Here is a 15,213-nt window from a genome sequence, read left to right as displayed (position 1 = left end):
GTCGTAATTAAAGTTTGACTTCGAGATTACTCATAAATTACTCAGTCAAATCTCGAATTAAAAATACCTATAAGTAGGTAATTATGTGGGTAATAAACCCTTAAAAGGGTATTCTCAAATTCCCACTCTAACTATGTCAATTGTCGGGTCAAAGCTTACTTTAAAAAGTCAACAGAATGCTTATTTTCAAATTAATGCATGATTAGCAATGTAGGATCCATGCAATCTGTTTTGTCACTAATATAACTTGGTAAATAATGTAAGAACATGTCTAAACATGTTCACCCTGACAATTTTCAGTTTAGGCTCGGTTTGGAGCCGAAAGTCGCATAGTTTGACTTATGCCTTGACTTTCAGTTCTGACCCGTTTAAGTCAAGTTTAAGATTGCCTTAGAGCTTCTTTTGGACCTATTTTCATGTTAGTATAACCCTCCGTGATTATACAACTTGATTCATTAGACATCTAATTCTTATGCAAGTTTCCGTTAATCGCTTATATGTTGACCATTATGCCCAAATGACCTTAAAATATGATTTTTGAAAATGTAAAAGAGTAGAAACCTTAGTTACCGATTTATAAACTTGTACCTAAAATTTGGCATCAGTTTGAGGTCTAGATTTAGAGTTATGCTCATTAGCGTAATTAGAAGCATTCTTAGTAATTAATTGGCATAATTAGCATATAGCCTATCTAAACCCAAATTTTTATACAAAACTTATTACCTACTGATATAAAATAATATTTTGGGATTTTTGGAGAATTTTATTTATTTTTAGGCTGAGCATAACTTAGAGTTTTAAGCTTAATTCGGTTATTGCCGGTTTTGGCCTTTTGGGCTATAAAATGAGTTTTATAAATCCTTTTGACCTCAAACCTTTTTCCACTGATCTAATATGATAAATAAATTATTTTGAGCCTTTTGGAATTATAAAAATATCAGCTTTTCTTTCAAAACCCGAAAATGGCTCCAAATCGCCTTTTTAAGCATTTTTACGACATAGTATGTATCAAAACTAGTTTATAGATATAAAGTTGGATACCTACTGATATATTCAGCAAATTTTTATATTATAACAGTAAGCAAAAGTTTTAAACTCAGATTTCCAGTTTTAACCTTTTAGGCTTGTGTGAAATTACCAAAATGCCCCTTCGGTGCATAATAGGGTTATAATTGATAAATTTCACATATATATGATACCCTACTATTATAACTTATTAAATTAAGTTTATTTATTAAATAAATCAGACCTGTAACTCAGATTACAAATTAAACTCTTTTATACCCTTTAAAATGACCAAAATGCCCTTTTGAGGCATAGTTTGTGTTTAAAATCATTTCGGGCATAATAGGAGATATCTTACTGATATCACAACATATTTAGTGCATATTAACTCAGGGAACTTGTATATGATTCGCATGGTTACCCGTTACGCACTTTCGCGTTCAGATCGGCTTATGTAACTAGTTTACACATTTTAGCCGAAACGGGTCAAACCATATCCTTTTTGTCTCAAAATCCAGAATGTGATTATGTTACCCATATTAAACAAGCATGCAAGCTTGTTGGGTCAAAACCACATTCAAAACCGGTCTTCGCCTTCCATGCGATTGAACCGTACTCTTTCTTTAAAACTAACCGGTCTAAGCTTAGGCTAAATTAAAGACCCGTTAGGATTCTAATAGGTTATAATAAACCTTCGTTCCAGAATAGGAGATCTAGTAAAAGATATTTGCACTTGCTTCTGTGATTTTACTTGCTCAGGTAAATACTTTTCACTTATTTTCCCTATACGGGCTTGGGGTACGGTATATAAAATACCGCTTGGTCGGGCATTGAATCTTTGATCCAATAGAGGTTAAATCATTGATATGTCATGTTTAAATTGTTTTGTTGCTTAAAGCCTTTGAGGGGTTAATGACCATGTCCCGGATATCCTTGGCATCATTTTACGAAATGGCCACGACCTAAGCATGCGGGTGTAGGCGTACACCCGTTTGTGCATAAATAAATATTAAGGTATAACCGCTGGTTTTGGGTTAAACCGCTGCGGGATTATATCATTTGGTGTGTCTATTGACCTTTAACCCGGTGTAGACCCGGGCTCTGGACGCATAAGAAACATGTAAATCTTTTACAAGTTTATATTCAAATAATTATCCCAAGTTATAAAAAAAATATTTTGTGCCATGTGCATTCAAATCAAATTTTCAAACCTTTTCAAAATGAGTCAGTTAAATTGTATTTACCAGTGCAAACTGACGTATTTTTCCAATAAGATTAAGTGTAGGTACTACGCGTAATAGGCTGGCCTCTCTTAGCATCAACTAGAAGTCTCGCAAGCTTAGATGTCAAAATCTGTTGAACAATATTTCTTCTTTATTTTGATCCGCCTGTGGATCTGTTTCGACTACATTGTGATACTTAAATATTACAATTTTATTTTGTTGAAATAAATCTATCTTGTGCTTCCGCTGTGCATTTTAAATTTGTGTTGTTTGACTATGATGATATCAACTACGTCACGATACTCCCCACCGGGCCCACCGGTGACACGTGGAAAATAGGGGTGTGACATTCTGGTGGGTTCTTTTGTTTTTGAATTGAACACCATGACAATTCCCTCGCCCATATGTATGTCCACGACCACGTCCATGACCACTACCACGACCACGACCACGACCACGACTACGACCATGACCACGCCCACGTTGATAGCCATGACCACGTTCGTGACTTCCACTTTGGTCATTATATGTTGCCACATTCACTTCTGGGAATGGGGTTGTACCAACCGGATGAGTTTCATGGTTTTTCATTAGTAGCTCATTATTTTGTTCAGCCACAAGCAAACATGATATTAAGTCACTGTATTTGGTGAAGCCCCTTTCACGATATTGTTGTTGTAAGACAATGTTTGAGGCATGAAAGGTGGAGAATGTTTTTTCCAACATCTCCTTATCAGTAATATTTTCACCACATAGGATCAATTGTGACGTGATTCTAAACATTGCTGAGTTATACTCACTTATAGACTTAAAGTCTTGCAACCTTAAATTAATCCATTCATAATGAGCTCTTGGTAGTATTACTGTTTTCTGATGGTCATACCTTTCTTTTAAATTGGTCCATAGGACGAGTGGATCTTTGATAGTGAGATATTCATTTTTCAATGACTCATGAATATGGTGGCGTAAGAAAATCATTGCCTTTGCTTTATCTTGGGTACTTGTTTTATTTCTTTCTTTAATTGTTTCCCCAAGGTTATTGGAATTTAGATGGATTTCAGCATCCAAAGCCCATGATAAATATTTTTTTCCAGTGATGACTAAAGCCAAAAACTGAAGCTTTGCAAGATTCGACATGATTAACTATATTAAAGAAATACACGTGGATTAATGTATGTTATTCAAATTATAAACCAATAACAATATAATTTGTAATAACAATTACTCACTATAAATAAAACAAGATTAATAAGATAATTATGTATTTTAGGCTATTTGTATAGTTTATTGATATTATATTACAATAAAAGAAAAAAAAACCTTTATTTATATAAAAATGACAAAACAAAGTTTTACCAACTTATTATAAGTCTAGACAACTAAATATATAAAACACATGACTTAACATAATTAGTGCTAAAAACCTAACAAATATCATCAGATTATAAACTAGATTACAAACTGTTATTTATCACATCCTAATTTTATCTCATCATAATTGGTATAAAAGTAATGTTTAACGGAGATAAGAAAACCAAAGGGGTTAAAGCTAATATCTGTCAAATTCATTGTCATCTAATAAAACATATTAAAAGAAAAAAAATTGGAATTATATTCTTTAATAATAGATACAACAGTGAGCAATATTGCATTACTTTTTCATAGTATCTAGGATCGTTTGTCCAGAGGGATGGGGAGATAGATAGTGACGTTGCCCACCGCATCCAGGTCGGATGGTGTAGGTAGAGAGCTGCCACTGGGGTATTGTGCGATAGGAGGTTCCCAACAAAATTGAAAGGGAAATTTTATAGGGTTGCAATTAGACCTGCTATGTTATATGGAACTGAATGTTGGGCCATTAAGGAAGTACAGGCACGCAAGATGGAGGTAGTAGAGATGAGAATGCTAAGATGGATGTGTGGCCACACAAGGCTAGACCGGATAAGAAATGATGTTTTTAGGGAAATGTTAGAAGTAGCTAGTATATCAGATAAGATAAAGGAGGGAAGATTGAGATGGTTTGGGCATGTGAAGAGGAGGCAGACGATAGAACCAGTTAGAGTGGTTGAAACCCTCGAGGTGGAGGGGAGGAGGAGTAGAGGCAGACCCAAAATTACTTGGGATGAGCGGGTTAGGCAGGATTTGCAAAAATTGCACCTCTCTGAGAGCATGGTCCATGATAGGAGCTCGTGGAGACATAGGATTAAGGTTAAAGATTTCTAGGATAGGGTACAATTGTGTTTTTAGGTGTATGGGCGTACACAAGTAACTATGTGTATAGGATGTTTTGTACAGTTGTGTTTCTAGGTGTAGTGTATAGTCGTAGATATGTAACTATGTGTATAGGCTGTTTTGTGTATTCATATTTGTTCTGTTCTACCATGCACTATTTTCGCAACTCATACTACATTGGTAGCTTCATACACACACACACACACACCTCATGCTCTATTCATTTCTTTCCTGGGTGTTTTGGAGCCGAGGGTCTCTCTGGATATCAGCGGCTGTGCTGATAAAGACATTGTCAAATTTGTGACTCAATATTTCAAGGGCGATGCCCTAACATGGTGGAAGGCCATGATTCAGTCAACAGGGAAAGTGTCCTTGTATAACATGAAGTGGTCCAAGTTTGTGGACCTAATCAAAGAGACTTATTGTCCACCTCATGAGGTTGAGAAGGTGGAGTCTAATTTCTTGACTCTCACCATGAAGAACATGGACTGTCAGAAGTATGTGTCCGATACAATTCTTTTTCCAGATTGGTTCCATATTTGATCACTCCTGAATTAAAGTGCATTGCTCGATTCATTGGTGGACTAGCACCAGAGATTAAAGGCATGGTTAAAGCCTCTAAACCCACAACTTTCGGATCTGTTGTAGATGTATCTCTCTCCCTTACTCAAGATGAGGTGAGATTGAGATTAGTCAAGACTTGTGTAACAACTGTCACTAAAATCAATAACTAGGACGATAAATAGTCAATAAGAAAACCCTAATTGAGACACCCAAGTAATTCTGCATTAGCCCTAAAATTTTCAGAACAATCGGAATCAGGATCAGGGCCCCTAAAACTCGAGGGGGGCAAACCCTGGTTGGACGTTTATCTAAATAAAATGTTGGGACAATCTGATTTGTTAAATTAGTTGATTCAGCAAGCCTAGTCCCGAGCCTAGGCAGCCTATAATTAGACTGCTTAGCTTACGGACCGTAAGGGATCAGGCATACGGTCCGTAAGCGAGTCCCAAAAATTAGTATAAATAGCAGACATTGGGACTTGAACAATGAAATGAAAACGACGTAGGAATTCTGTCTGTACGTCGAGTTAAAGCTGTTATATCACAATTAAACACACACGATCACGAGGTGCTGCCGCAATCAGGGTAATAACTCGATCGCTATTACGATTCAACGTCCGATCGATTATAACTATCCAATGATTGTCTGAGTGCTGCTTAAATTGAGCTTGTACTTTGATTATTCGTCGTGATTTCGACTTGAATATTTGAGTGCTGTTCGAATTCGGACTATGCTCTGCTATTCGTTGTGAATCCGATTGAATTATTAAGTATCGCACTTGTTAATCGATGTGAGGGTTTGATCTCGTGAATTGACGTAACTGCTATATTAGTTACTAACCCGTTTGTGTGTGCATTGTGTTAAATTAGGTTTAATCCAGCTAATCAGTAGGCTTATATATTGCTCGTTAAATCTGCAATGTGAGTCATTCTCTTTTTATCAACTGTTTTACAAAACTCCAAATTATTTTCAAAGTTATAATTACAGGGATTAAGTCTTTGTAATCACCATATTACAGCCGGTATGTGGGGTTTTGTATACATTACTTGATAATCTTCAACATTGGGGCAGCCAATGGGTGATATGACCATAATCACAGACACCACTGGACAGGTGGGCCAGTGGGTCGAGTGACAAAGTACCGTGGGTAGTTGGTTTGATAATCAGAAACATTGTAATCGCTCTTAATACTGTGAATTATAACAAATGTGTCGTTTTAGTAAAATGAATGATTCACTCAGTATTTCCCCGCTGACAAAACCTTTTTCAAACATGTTTCAGGTGATATGTTGTGAGAAAAGAAAGAGAAGTGCCGTGAAGCACTCCCAGCTTAGAAAAGTGGCTCAGTGTAAATAAATAAAAGAAACATGTTTTGAAAAATAAAGATTTCCCTGAGAAATCACATCATTGTAAATTACGGGAATTTATCCCTAAATTATGAAACGGGCAGTTTAAATTATTGAAGGATCCTGTTTTAAAAAGACTTTCGCTGTCGCCTAAAATTTGAATACCGCAGGATTTCTGTCCCGCGGCTCCGGAAACGGGTCAAACCGGGTCGGGGGCCGTGACAGAAATAAGGTGGTATCAGAGCCACTGTTTTAAGCTTACTGATTAAGCTCACTGTTCTAATTGATTTAAGCCTATTACAATTAGGAAAATTTTACTTGTCATTCTGTGAATATATGTGCATTAACTTATTAATTGTTGAAATTACAGTATGGGTAAACAAAAGATTTCTGCTATCTATCGCAAATTAGATAGTACACCTAAAGAACAGGGAACCTCTTCCTCCAAATCTCCCATCGAGTTAGAGGAAGGAATCTTTGTTCATAAGGCAAATTATGAAAATCCACTTACACCGGAGAAAAGAAATTTGATTATTAGAAAGGGTCAAGAGAAAAAGAAACCCCAAACCAAGAGAGTGAGGTTTAACCCAGAGATTCAGGAAATTAGCAATAATCCACCAGGGGAAAATAACCTAGATGAAAAATGGGCAAATCTGTATCTGCTCGCTACCGTAGCAGAAAATGCAAATCTTTAAACTCTAAATCTAGAAATAAGTACTTCCCAGTAAATAAATAAATAAATTTGAGTGTGTTCTGTTTGCTGTTATATTAGGGTGCAATAAAAATGTTTATTTGTTAAGCTTTGTTCCAAAGTTTTAACTTAACATTTTTGTACATTTTGCATATATATGCTACACAGCATGAGTGAGTTATCCGAGGCGTTTCAGAACCTCAACCTCTATCCTGTGCCAATTGAAGTCTCCCACAACTTCACTGGTTACATTGCCAACATAGAGGAACCTCTGGAATTCCAAGCTCCACCGCTGGAAAAAGCAAAACCTAAAAAGAGGAGAAGATATGTAGGGTGGCGAAAAGTGCGCAGAAGGAAACCTAGGAGACTCCCTAAAATAGAAAATCCTGTAAGTGTGAGCAAGGGAAAGGAAATAGAAACCGGAGAAAGTTCCAAACCAGTAGGGACAGAAATAGGGATAGACCTAAAACAAAAGGGAATAGAGATCGGAGAAAGCTCTAAACAGCCAGAGGAGATCACATTCCAGGACGAAATCGACCGTCTACTGGCCAATTGTGACATCATAGAGCCTGTCAACAATAATCTTTTCTCTTATCCTGCCACAGCCCAATTCCCAATGAACCTAGAACCAGTTATTCCAGACCCACTGGTACACACACGACCATTAGGCCAAATGGAAGAATGGTGGACCAACGACTGGCAATTCCAGAATATAGTCAATAGCCCCTATAGTTTTCTCCCACAGTTTGATCCAGAACCTATCCCTAATCCGCCAATGAGCTATGAAAATTTAGTTGAACTGCATCAGTTTGGTGAAGAACTGATAGGCACTGGGAATAGGATCAGGGAAATTGGGAAGCAGATTTCCTGGAAGTATGACGAAAGGGAACGTCACTACTGAACTGCCAGTAATCCAAGAATAGTGGGGAGGATTTGGAAAAGTTTGTTTGTATTATAACTAATACAGTAAAACTAACTCTGTAAAATGGGCAATAAAACAATGTAAGATAAAAGGTGTGTATTGAAGCAGATATAATATATAAAATAAATAGAAGTCGAGGCATCGACAATTTTGGTTATATTTGTATGTTGTAATAATCTATGTGTTTATCTGTGCTGATTTTGTTACCAATAATTAGATACTAATAATTCCTATCAATATAAATTAGCAGATGGAAAACGCTAGTAATGAACCAGTTAATGAAGAGAATCAATCTGAGCAAAATCAGGAAAACCAATACATGACTAGACAAGATATTGAAAATATCCTTACTCAAGGGATAGCCAATGCTATTCCAGAAATCATGGCTGCTGCTAGGAAACCTGTTGAATCGCAACAAATCATTCCTAGTAAACGTACTCAGGAAGATAATTTTAGCCATAGTGTAAATGGAGGCGGCAATCATGATAATCATGATAACAATCCGCAACAGGCCCCACTCCCTAAGAAAATGAAAGCTGCAACGCCTGGTTGCACTTACAAGGAATTTCTTGCCTGTAAACCAGCAGAATTTGCAGGTAATGAAGGGGCAACTGCAACACTGCGATGGTTAGAGAAAACCGAAGCAGTAATTGCAATAAGCAAATGTGCTGAAGAAGATCAAGTGATGTATGCATCAAACCTGTTCAAAGAAGGGGCGTTAGAATGGTGGAACACAGTGCTACAAGCAAAAGGAAGAAGAGTGGCCTATGCGATGAATTGGGACGAATTTAAGAGTCTTGTCGAAAGAAAATTCTGTCCCATATACGAAAAGGAACAAATGGCAAACAAGTTCCTGAGTCATCGTATGATTGGTGTAGATTGCCGAGGATACACTTCGACATTCTTTGAATATGCGAGAGTGGTACCTAACCTGGCTTCGCTAGAACCGGTACTCATTTCCCGTTATATTTGGGGATTAATCGGAGAAATCCGTAACATCGTTAAAGCTGCAAGAGCACGCACTATTGACGATGCTGTAGAGTTAGCCAACACCTTAACCGATGAACTGGTGCGCACAGGAGAAGAAGATCGAAAGAAGGAATTGGCTCAGAAGATTATCCAGGGATTTCGTACGGGTAATAATAACCGCTTTAAAAGAAGAGGAACAGGGCAATCCTCAACCCCGCCATTCTGCAGGAATTGCAAGAGAAAGCATTTTGGAAAATGCTATATAACCTGCAATTTTTGCAAATCAGTAGGACATAGTGAAGATAATTGCAAAAAGAAAGCCATAGTCTGCTATAACTGTGGAGAAACCGGACATTACAAAACAGAATGCCCTAAATTGGTTAAAGCCGCAGATAATAAAGGCAAGCAAGCTGAAGGGGCAACTAAGAAGAATGTTCGCGCATTCCAGCTAACCACTCAAGAAGCCGAACTCATTCCAGATGTGATAGCGGGTACGTTCTTAATGCATAACATCTATGCAAAAGTATTATTTGACTCTGGTGCAAACCAAAGTTTTATTAATACTGCATTCTGCCAAGCTCTTAACCTACCTTTAACTACCCTTAGGCATATTTTTACAGTCGAAACGGCAGATGGAAGTTCTGTCAACATAGATAAGGTATTGCAAGAAGGAAAGATAGAACTGTTAGGCCATAAGTTTTCTGCAAACTTGTTACCTATGAATTTAGTCAGATTCGATGTAGTATTAGGAATGGATTGGTTAGTCGCCAACCATGCTCGAATCCTGTGTGATAAGAATTCCATAGAAATCCGTACCCCCAGAGGAGAAGTAATCTTAATTACTGGAGATAGACCTCGGAAGCCACTGAAGTTCATTTCAGTAATGAAATTGGCTAGTTATTCAAGGAAACAAGAAATGGTGTATATGATTTCTGTAATCATTAACACTAAAAGTAAGGAACTCCAGGACATCCCTATAGTTTCAGAATACCCAGATGTCTTTCTAGAAGAATTACCTGGGTTACCACCAGATAGGGAAGTAGAATTTAGAATTCATCTAATTCCAGGTTCTACACCAATAGCTAAGGCACCTTATCGATTAGCACCTACTGAAATGCTAGAATTGAAAAAGCAGTTAGATGAATTACTAAACAAAGGATTCATACAACCTAGTTCATCCCCTTGGGGTGCACCAGTGTTGTTTGTGAAAAAGAAAGATGGGTCGATGAGAATGTGTATCGATTATAGGGAATTGAATAAGGTTATAATTAAGAATAGATACCCACTACCTAGGATTGATGATCTTTTTGCCCAATTGCAAGGAGCTAGGTATTTCTCTAAGATAGACTTAAAATCTGGATATCACCAGTTGAAAGTACAAGAAGAAGACATACCTAAAACTGCTTTCAGAACTAGGTATGGTCATTATGAGTTTACAGTCATGCCCTTTGGATTAACAAATGCTCCAGCCGCATTTATGGACATGATGAATAGAATCTGTAAACCATACTTGGATAAATTTGTAATCGTGTTCATTGACGATATACTAATTTATTCCAAAAGTCAGGAAGAACATTGTAAGCACCTGCATGCACTCTTAACCTTGTTAAGAAAAGAAAAGCTCTATGCCAAATTCTCGAAATGTGAATTCTGGCTGCAGGAAGTACAATTTTTAGGTCATATGGTGAATCACGAAGGAATTCACGTAGATCCTGCTAAAATAGAAGCAGTCACCAACTGGAAGGTTCCACGAACGACTATGGAAGTTAGAAGTTTTCTAGGATTAGCTGGATATTATAGACGATTTATTAAAGATTTCTCTAAGATAGCTGTACCTTTGACTAAGCTAACCTGTAAGGCAGTTAAGTTCGAATGGGGAACTACACAAGAGGAAGATTTTAAGATTCTAAAGCACAAATTGACGAACGCTCCAATCTTAGCTTTACCCGAAGGAACTGAAGATTTTGAAATATACTGTGATGCTTCAAAATTAGGATATGGATGTGTGTTGATGCAACACAAAAAGGTAATTGCGTATGCCTCTAGACAGTTGAAAAAGCATGAGGAAAATTATACAACTCATGACCTAGAGTTAGGAGCCATAATTTTTGCCCTTAAGATTTGGAGACATTATCTGTACGGAAGTAAGTTTACTATCTATACAAATCATAAAAGTTTAAGGTATATATTTGGGCAAAAAGAGTTAAACATGTGTCACACCCCGACCACGTAGAACATACAAAACGTGGCGGAAACGTCGGGGAGTGTTGGGACAGAATCATTGTTTCATAACACATGGAAATTTAAATATTGTTTTATTGATTAAATGAACTCGTTGTTCTATTACAATCACATAAGTACAACTATGATCTTCCAAGTTTTAAAGTTGCTAAGGCACGAGTCCATCCTAAATGTAGCATGCATCAATAATCATCTCAAGACAGCACCTGAAACATGTGTAAAAATAGGTACGTCAGCATAAAAATGCCTGTGAGATACATAGGTTTTGTGAAAATGTGATTCATGACTTGAGTTTAAAGAATGTTTAATAACAGTCATGAACCTTGTAACTTGCTTTGTCTTGTAAGTCATTTGAAAAACGCTAGGATCAGATGATATGTATAAATAAGAGAATAATGTATGGTTAACTGAATAACCATGTAAAATGAGTTTGTATAAGTTAAGTTGTTTGAAAAACAATGTTTTAATAAAATGTTTATGGTATATATAAAATATACCTTGGTTTTAAGAAAGTTGAATAAGTAATATATTAAAATATATTTCAGTTCCAATATTGTTAACCCAAGTGTACTAAATAACGCCACGGTATGTAATGCAATGAAAACACTTATATATAAGAAGTACCAGCGGCGTATCTACCATGTTTTCATCACATTACACTCGTTCCGTTATCTAAACACTAACCAAAACTAAATCGTTTGATAGATAGTATATTAAATATACTTTAGTTGTTCAAAATAATAGTTTTCAGTAGTATATTACAAGTATACCTTGGATTTATAAATAACATATTAAACCATGTTTTAGTTTTGTAACTAACATATCAGTATATGCTTTGGATGTGATAAATAACATATTAAACTATGTTTTAGTTATGTAAGTAACATATCACAATATGCTTTGGATGATTACAAAATATATGTTGGTTCTGTACAATACCACACATGAGAGTATATCAAACTATACTTTTTGGGAGTATATCAAAATATACTTTAAAGGTGCGATTTAAGAATTCATTCAGACCTGGTGCATCAAACTACACCTTTGAGACTATAGGGATACCACAAAGGAAATCCCTATTTGGATGGAGAAACGAATTGGTTTCAGACATTCCATGACAACAGGAATGGGGTGTCTAGTCCTATAGCGCTATATCATACTACCAATCGGTCTGGTGAACAAAATAAGTACTATTCCAACAATTACTTTTGAAATCTTTGAGAAATCAGTGTTTAAACCATAGATAGTCATTTCGTTTGTCAAAAGATAAATACTAACATGTATAATCAATTATACTTTGAAATCATGAAAATAACAGATAGGTACACATGCTTCACCCCAAAACAGTTGAAAACAGTAAAAGAGGGGAACTATGTACTCACCTGAGATTGCTTTGGATTCCTTATATAATAACCGGATAATGCTAAAAATCACGGAATATCAACGGCACCTAATAGGTAGCTTATGTTAATATACCGGACCAAATCGGAAGGATCGGACAGTACGCGGGTTCGTAAACCAAACGAGTATGGAGACTCGTGTAATATGGCTTAGCAAAGCCTACATACTAAAATGAAACCTAATCTAAGTGCTTACGGTCCATCACGACCCGTTTAGGTAGCTTATGCTACCCTAACGCGTCGTTCGCGTAGAACGCGTTCGGAACGCCTAACGTTGCGACCACACGGTATAACCTCGGAAGGTTATAGCTATGGTCACCTAATGTGTTTGGTCGGGTCCTAATGACCGACCAAATGGGTCGGGTTCGAAAGTATAAGCGATGGTTTAAATCGCTTACCTTACGACCCTATATAAGCACTAAACTAAAAGTGACGAGCTAAGCATGTTAGAACATGCTTAACTAAGTTTAGAAACAGGTTTGGCATCAAAACAAACGGCTTTGATGCCCACGAGTAGTTTGGTTACAAAATACGCAAGAATGCGCATTTTGGCCGAAACTATGACTCGTCACTGAGCCTAGATAACGTGGTAATCAGTAGGTATGGTCACTATGGACCATAACCATCGTGATCACGCTCACGTTATGAAGTTCCATGAACTTCACATTGACCAAAAGCTGGTCAATGCAGAAAGTCAACAAAACGTTGACTTTCGGACTCGAAAAGCGAATAAAAGAGCGAAAGAAGACTTACGGAGGGTCCCCAAGTGCTAATCAAGACCAAATAGCTCAGGTATGAAACAATGGTTTCAACTTAGAGCTCTAAGATCTGATTTTGTGAATTTTACACAAAAAGGGGGGGGGTATTTATAGGAAAAGTGGAACCGTTAGGATCGTTTTATCGAATATCGTGCCTTGATCTCGTGCGTACATGTGTCCAAGTGGATAAGTTCAGTGAACTTGACCCTTGGCTCTTCGTTGGGTGAAAAGGCATCGCCCCTTGATCGAACGAAAGGCCAGATTCTGCATTAAATGCAAAATCTTCTGTCAGACATGTTCACGCGGCCCGCCTAAGGATTTGGCAAATCCTTACGCGCCCCGCCTAAGGTTCCCAGACCAGAATTTTCAATTTTGGTCCCTGCACTTCAGAAACACGTATTTTGGCCCATTTTTGGCACGTTTAAGCCCCGTTAACCTCATTTCAAGGCTCTAGGATGAAGTTAAAGTGTAGGGGACTTGAAATATGCTCAAAAATATTCCGGATGTCGGTTCGTTTGGCCGTACGATCGCGATGTTCGCTTAATTACGACGGAATGCGCATAAGCGCGAAAGATGATCCAAATGACGCGACGAATGGATTTTTCTCATGCCAAACACTAAGGCATAATATTATAGTGCTTACATAAATTTTTGGATGTCCGGATGTATTCAGAACGTAGGTTATGCGCGAAAGTGCAAACTTGTGCACTTTTTGACACTTTTAGCCCCTGAATGATCCAAAAGTTTGTTTTAGCATACCAAACCCCTCAAAGGCTATTTCTAAGCTATGTAAAGGATATTTATGGTATGTTTAACTTATGGACATGTTCCGGAATGTTCGTTACAGTTCAAATTGGCATACTTTCGCAGTTTGTCAAGTTTAGTCCCTGTAAGCGAATTAACTTGTTTTTGCCATACCAAAGCCTTCAAAACTTATTTCTAAGTTATGTAAAGGTTATTTAAGGTATGTTAAGTGTATGATGGTCTCCCGGAGTATTTTGTCGCATTAAACTGAGTACGTTTATGCACCAGTTTGCGTATAATTCTCCAGAAAGCGTTGTAGAGTATGAAATTGAACAAGAATTGATATGTGCAAAGCATACACATATTTATACAAATCCCAAGTATGAAATACAATATTTCCTTGGTTTGGCATTTGTTTGATGGTTGAAGTGACACAGGTGTCACAGTCTCCCCTACTTTAGGAAATTTCGTCCCGAAATTTAATTCTAGAGGAAACTCGTGAGGACAGCTGTGAAGGTTTCGCCTTATAATAGATCCATTGAACCCTTAGGTAAAACCCTGGGCCATGTTAGGATTCTTTAGCGAATTTGTTAACCCTCTGAGTGAATTCCTTGAAATAGTAAAACATGAAATTTTGAACTACTGATTGACGAACGTTTCTTATGAAGGCTTATCATAGGAAAACTTGGTGTGTGATTGAGATCACAATTGGGGGAGTGTGAGAATAAATGACATTGGTCGAGGTCCGAGACTTCTCCCGTATCATTATTCTTGTCACTAGGTCTTAACACATGATGAAACTTCCTGTGGTTCCTGTGCACTGAATTCCATAATTATGTAGGCCTCCATAATTACGTAATTCCTTGCACAGTCCGCACAGCCCATTTCATAATCCGTAGGAAAATTACTTGAATAAATATGAAGCGATTTGACTAGACCACCAAAGGATCCTTTTAATTCGATCAACGAACGATCTTTTTAACTAGATCAACACATGATCTTCTTAACTAGACCGTCGTACGATCTCTTTAAATAGACCGCTTAAGGGATCATTTTTTATATCATCACATGATATTTCTAATCAGATTTTCAAAATCAATCTGTTTAAGCAGACCTTT

General features: G+C 37.1%; 1 protein-coding gene across 1 annotated transcript; it reads right to left on the bottom strand.

Moving 5' to 3' along the window:
* Nucleotides 1–2,073: 2,073 nt before the first annotated feature.
* LOC110880871 lies at nucleotides 2,074–3,365 on the bottom strand. The gene is made up of 2 exons (XM_022129309.1): nucleotides 2,577–3,365; nucleotides 2,074–2,106 (listed from the first exon to the last, which is right to left on the bottom strand). Exons 1-2 carry the CDS (start codon nucleotides 3,363–3,365, stop codon nucleotides 2,074–2,076), a joined length of 822 nt encoding a protein of 273 aa, XP_021985001.1.
* Between the last annotated feature and the right edge of the window lie 11,848 nt (nucleotides 3,366–15,213).

Source organism: Helianthus annuus, chromosome 11 (assembly GCF_002127325.2).
Source record: "Helianthus annuus cultivar XRQ/B chromosome 11, HanXRQr2.0-SUNRISE, whole genome shotgun sequence".
NCBI classification, from domain to species: domain Eukaryota; kingdom Viridiplantae; phylum Streptophyta; class Magnoliopsida; order Asterales; family Asteraceae; genus Helianthus; species Helianthus annuus.
This window is presented reverse-complemented; position numbering and strand designations above follow the sequence as displayed.

Bases quoted from the DNA above. Each gene is read 5' to 3' on its own strand.
- LOC110880871 (XM_022129309.1), bottom strand. From the start codon at position 3,365: ATGTCGAATCTTGCAAAGCTTCAGTTTTTGGCTTTAGTCATCACTGGA. The intron at 2,107-2,576 runs GTCACACCCCTA...TTATGCGTCCAG, and splicing joins ACAAAAGAACCCACCAGAAT to AGCCCGGGTCTACACCGGGT.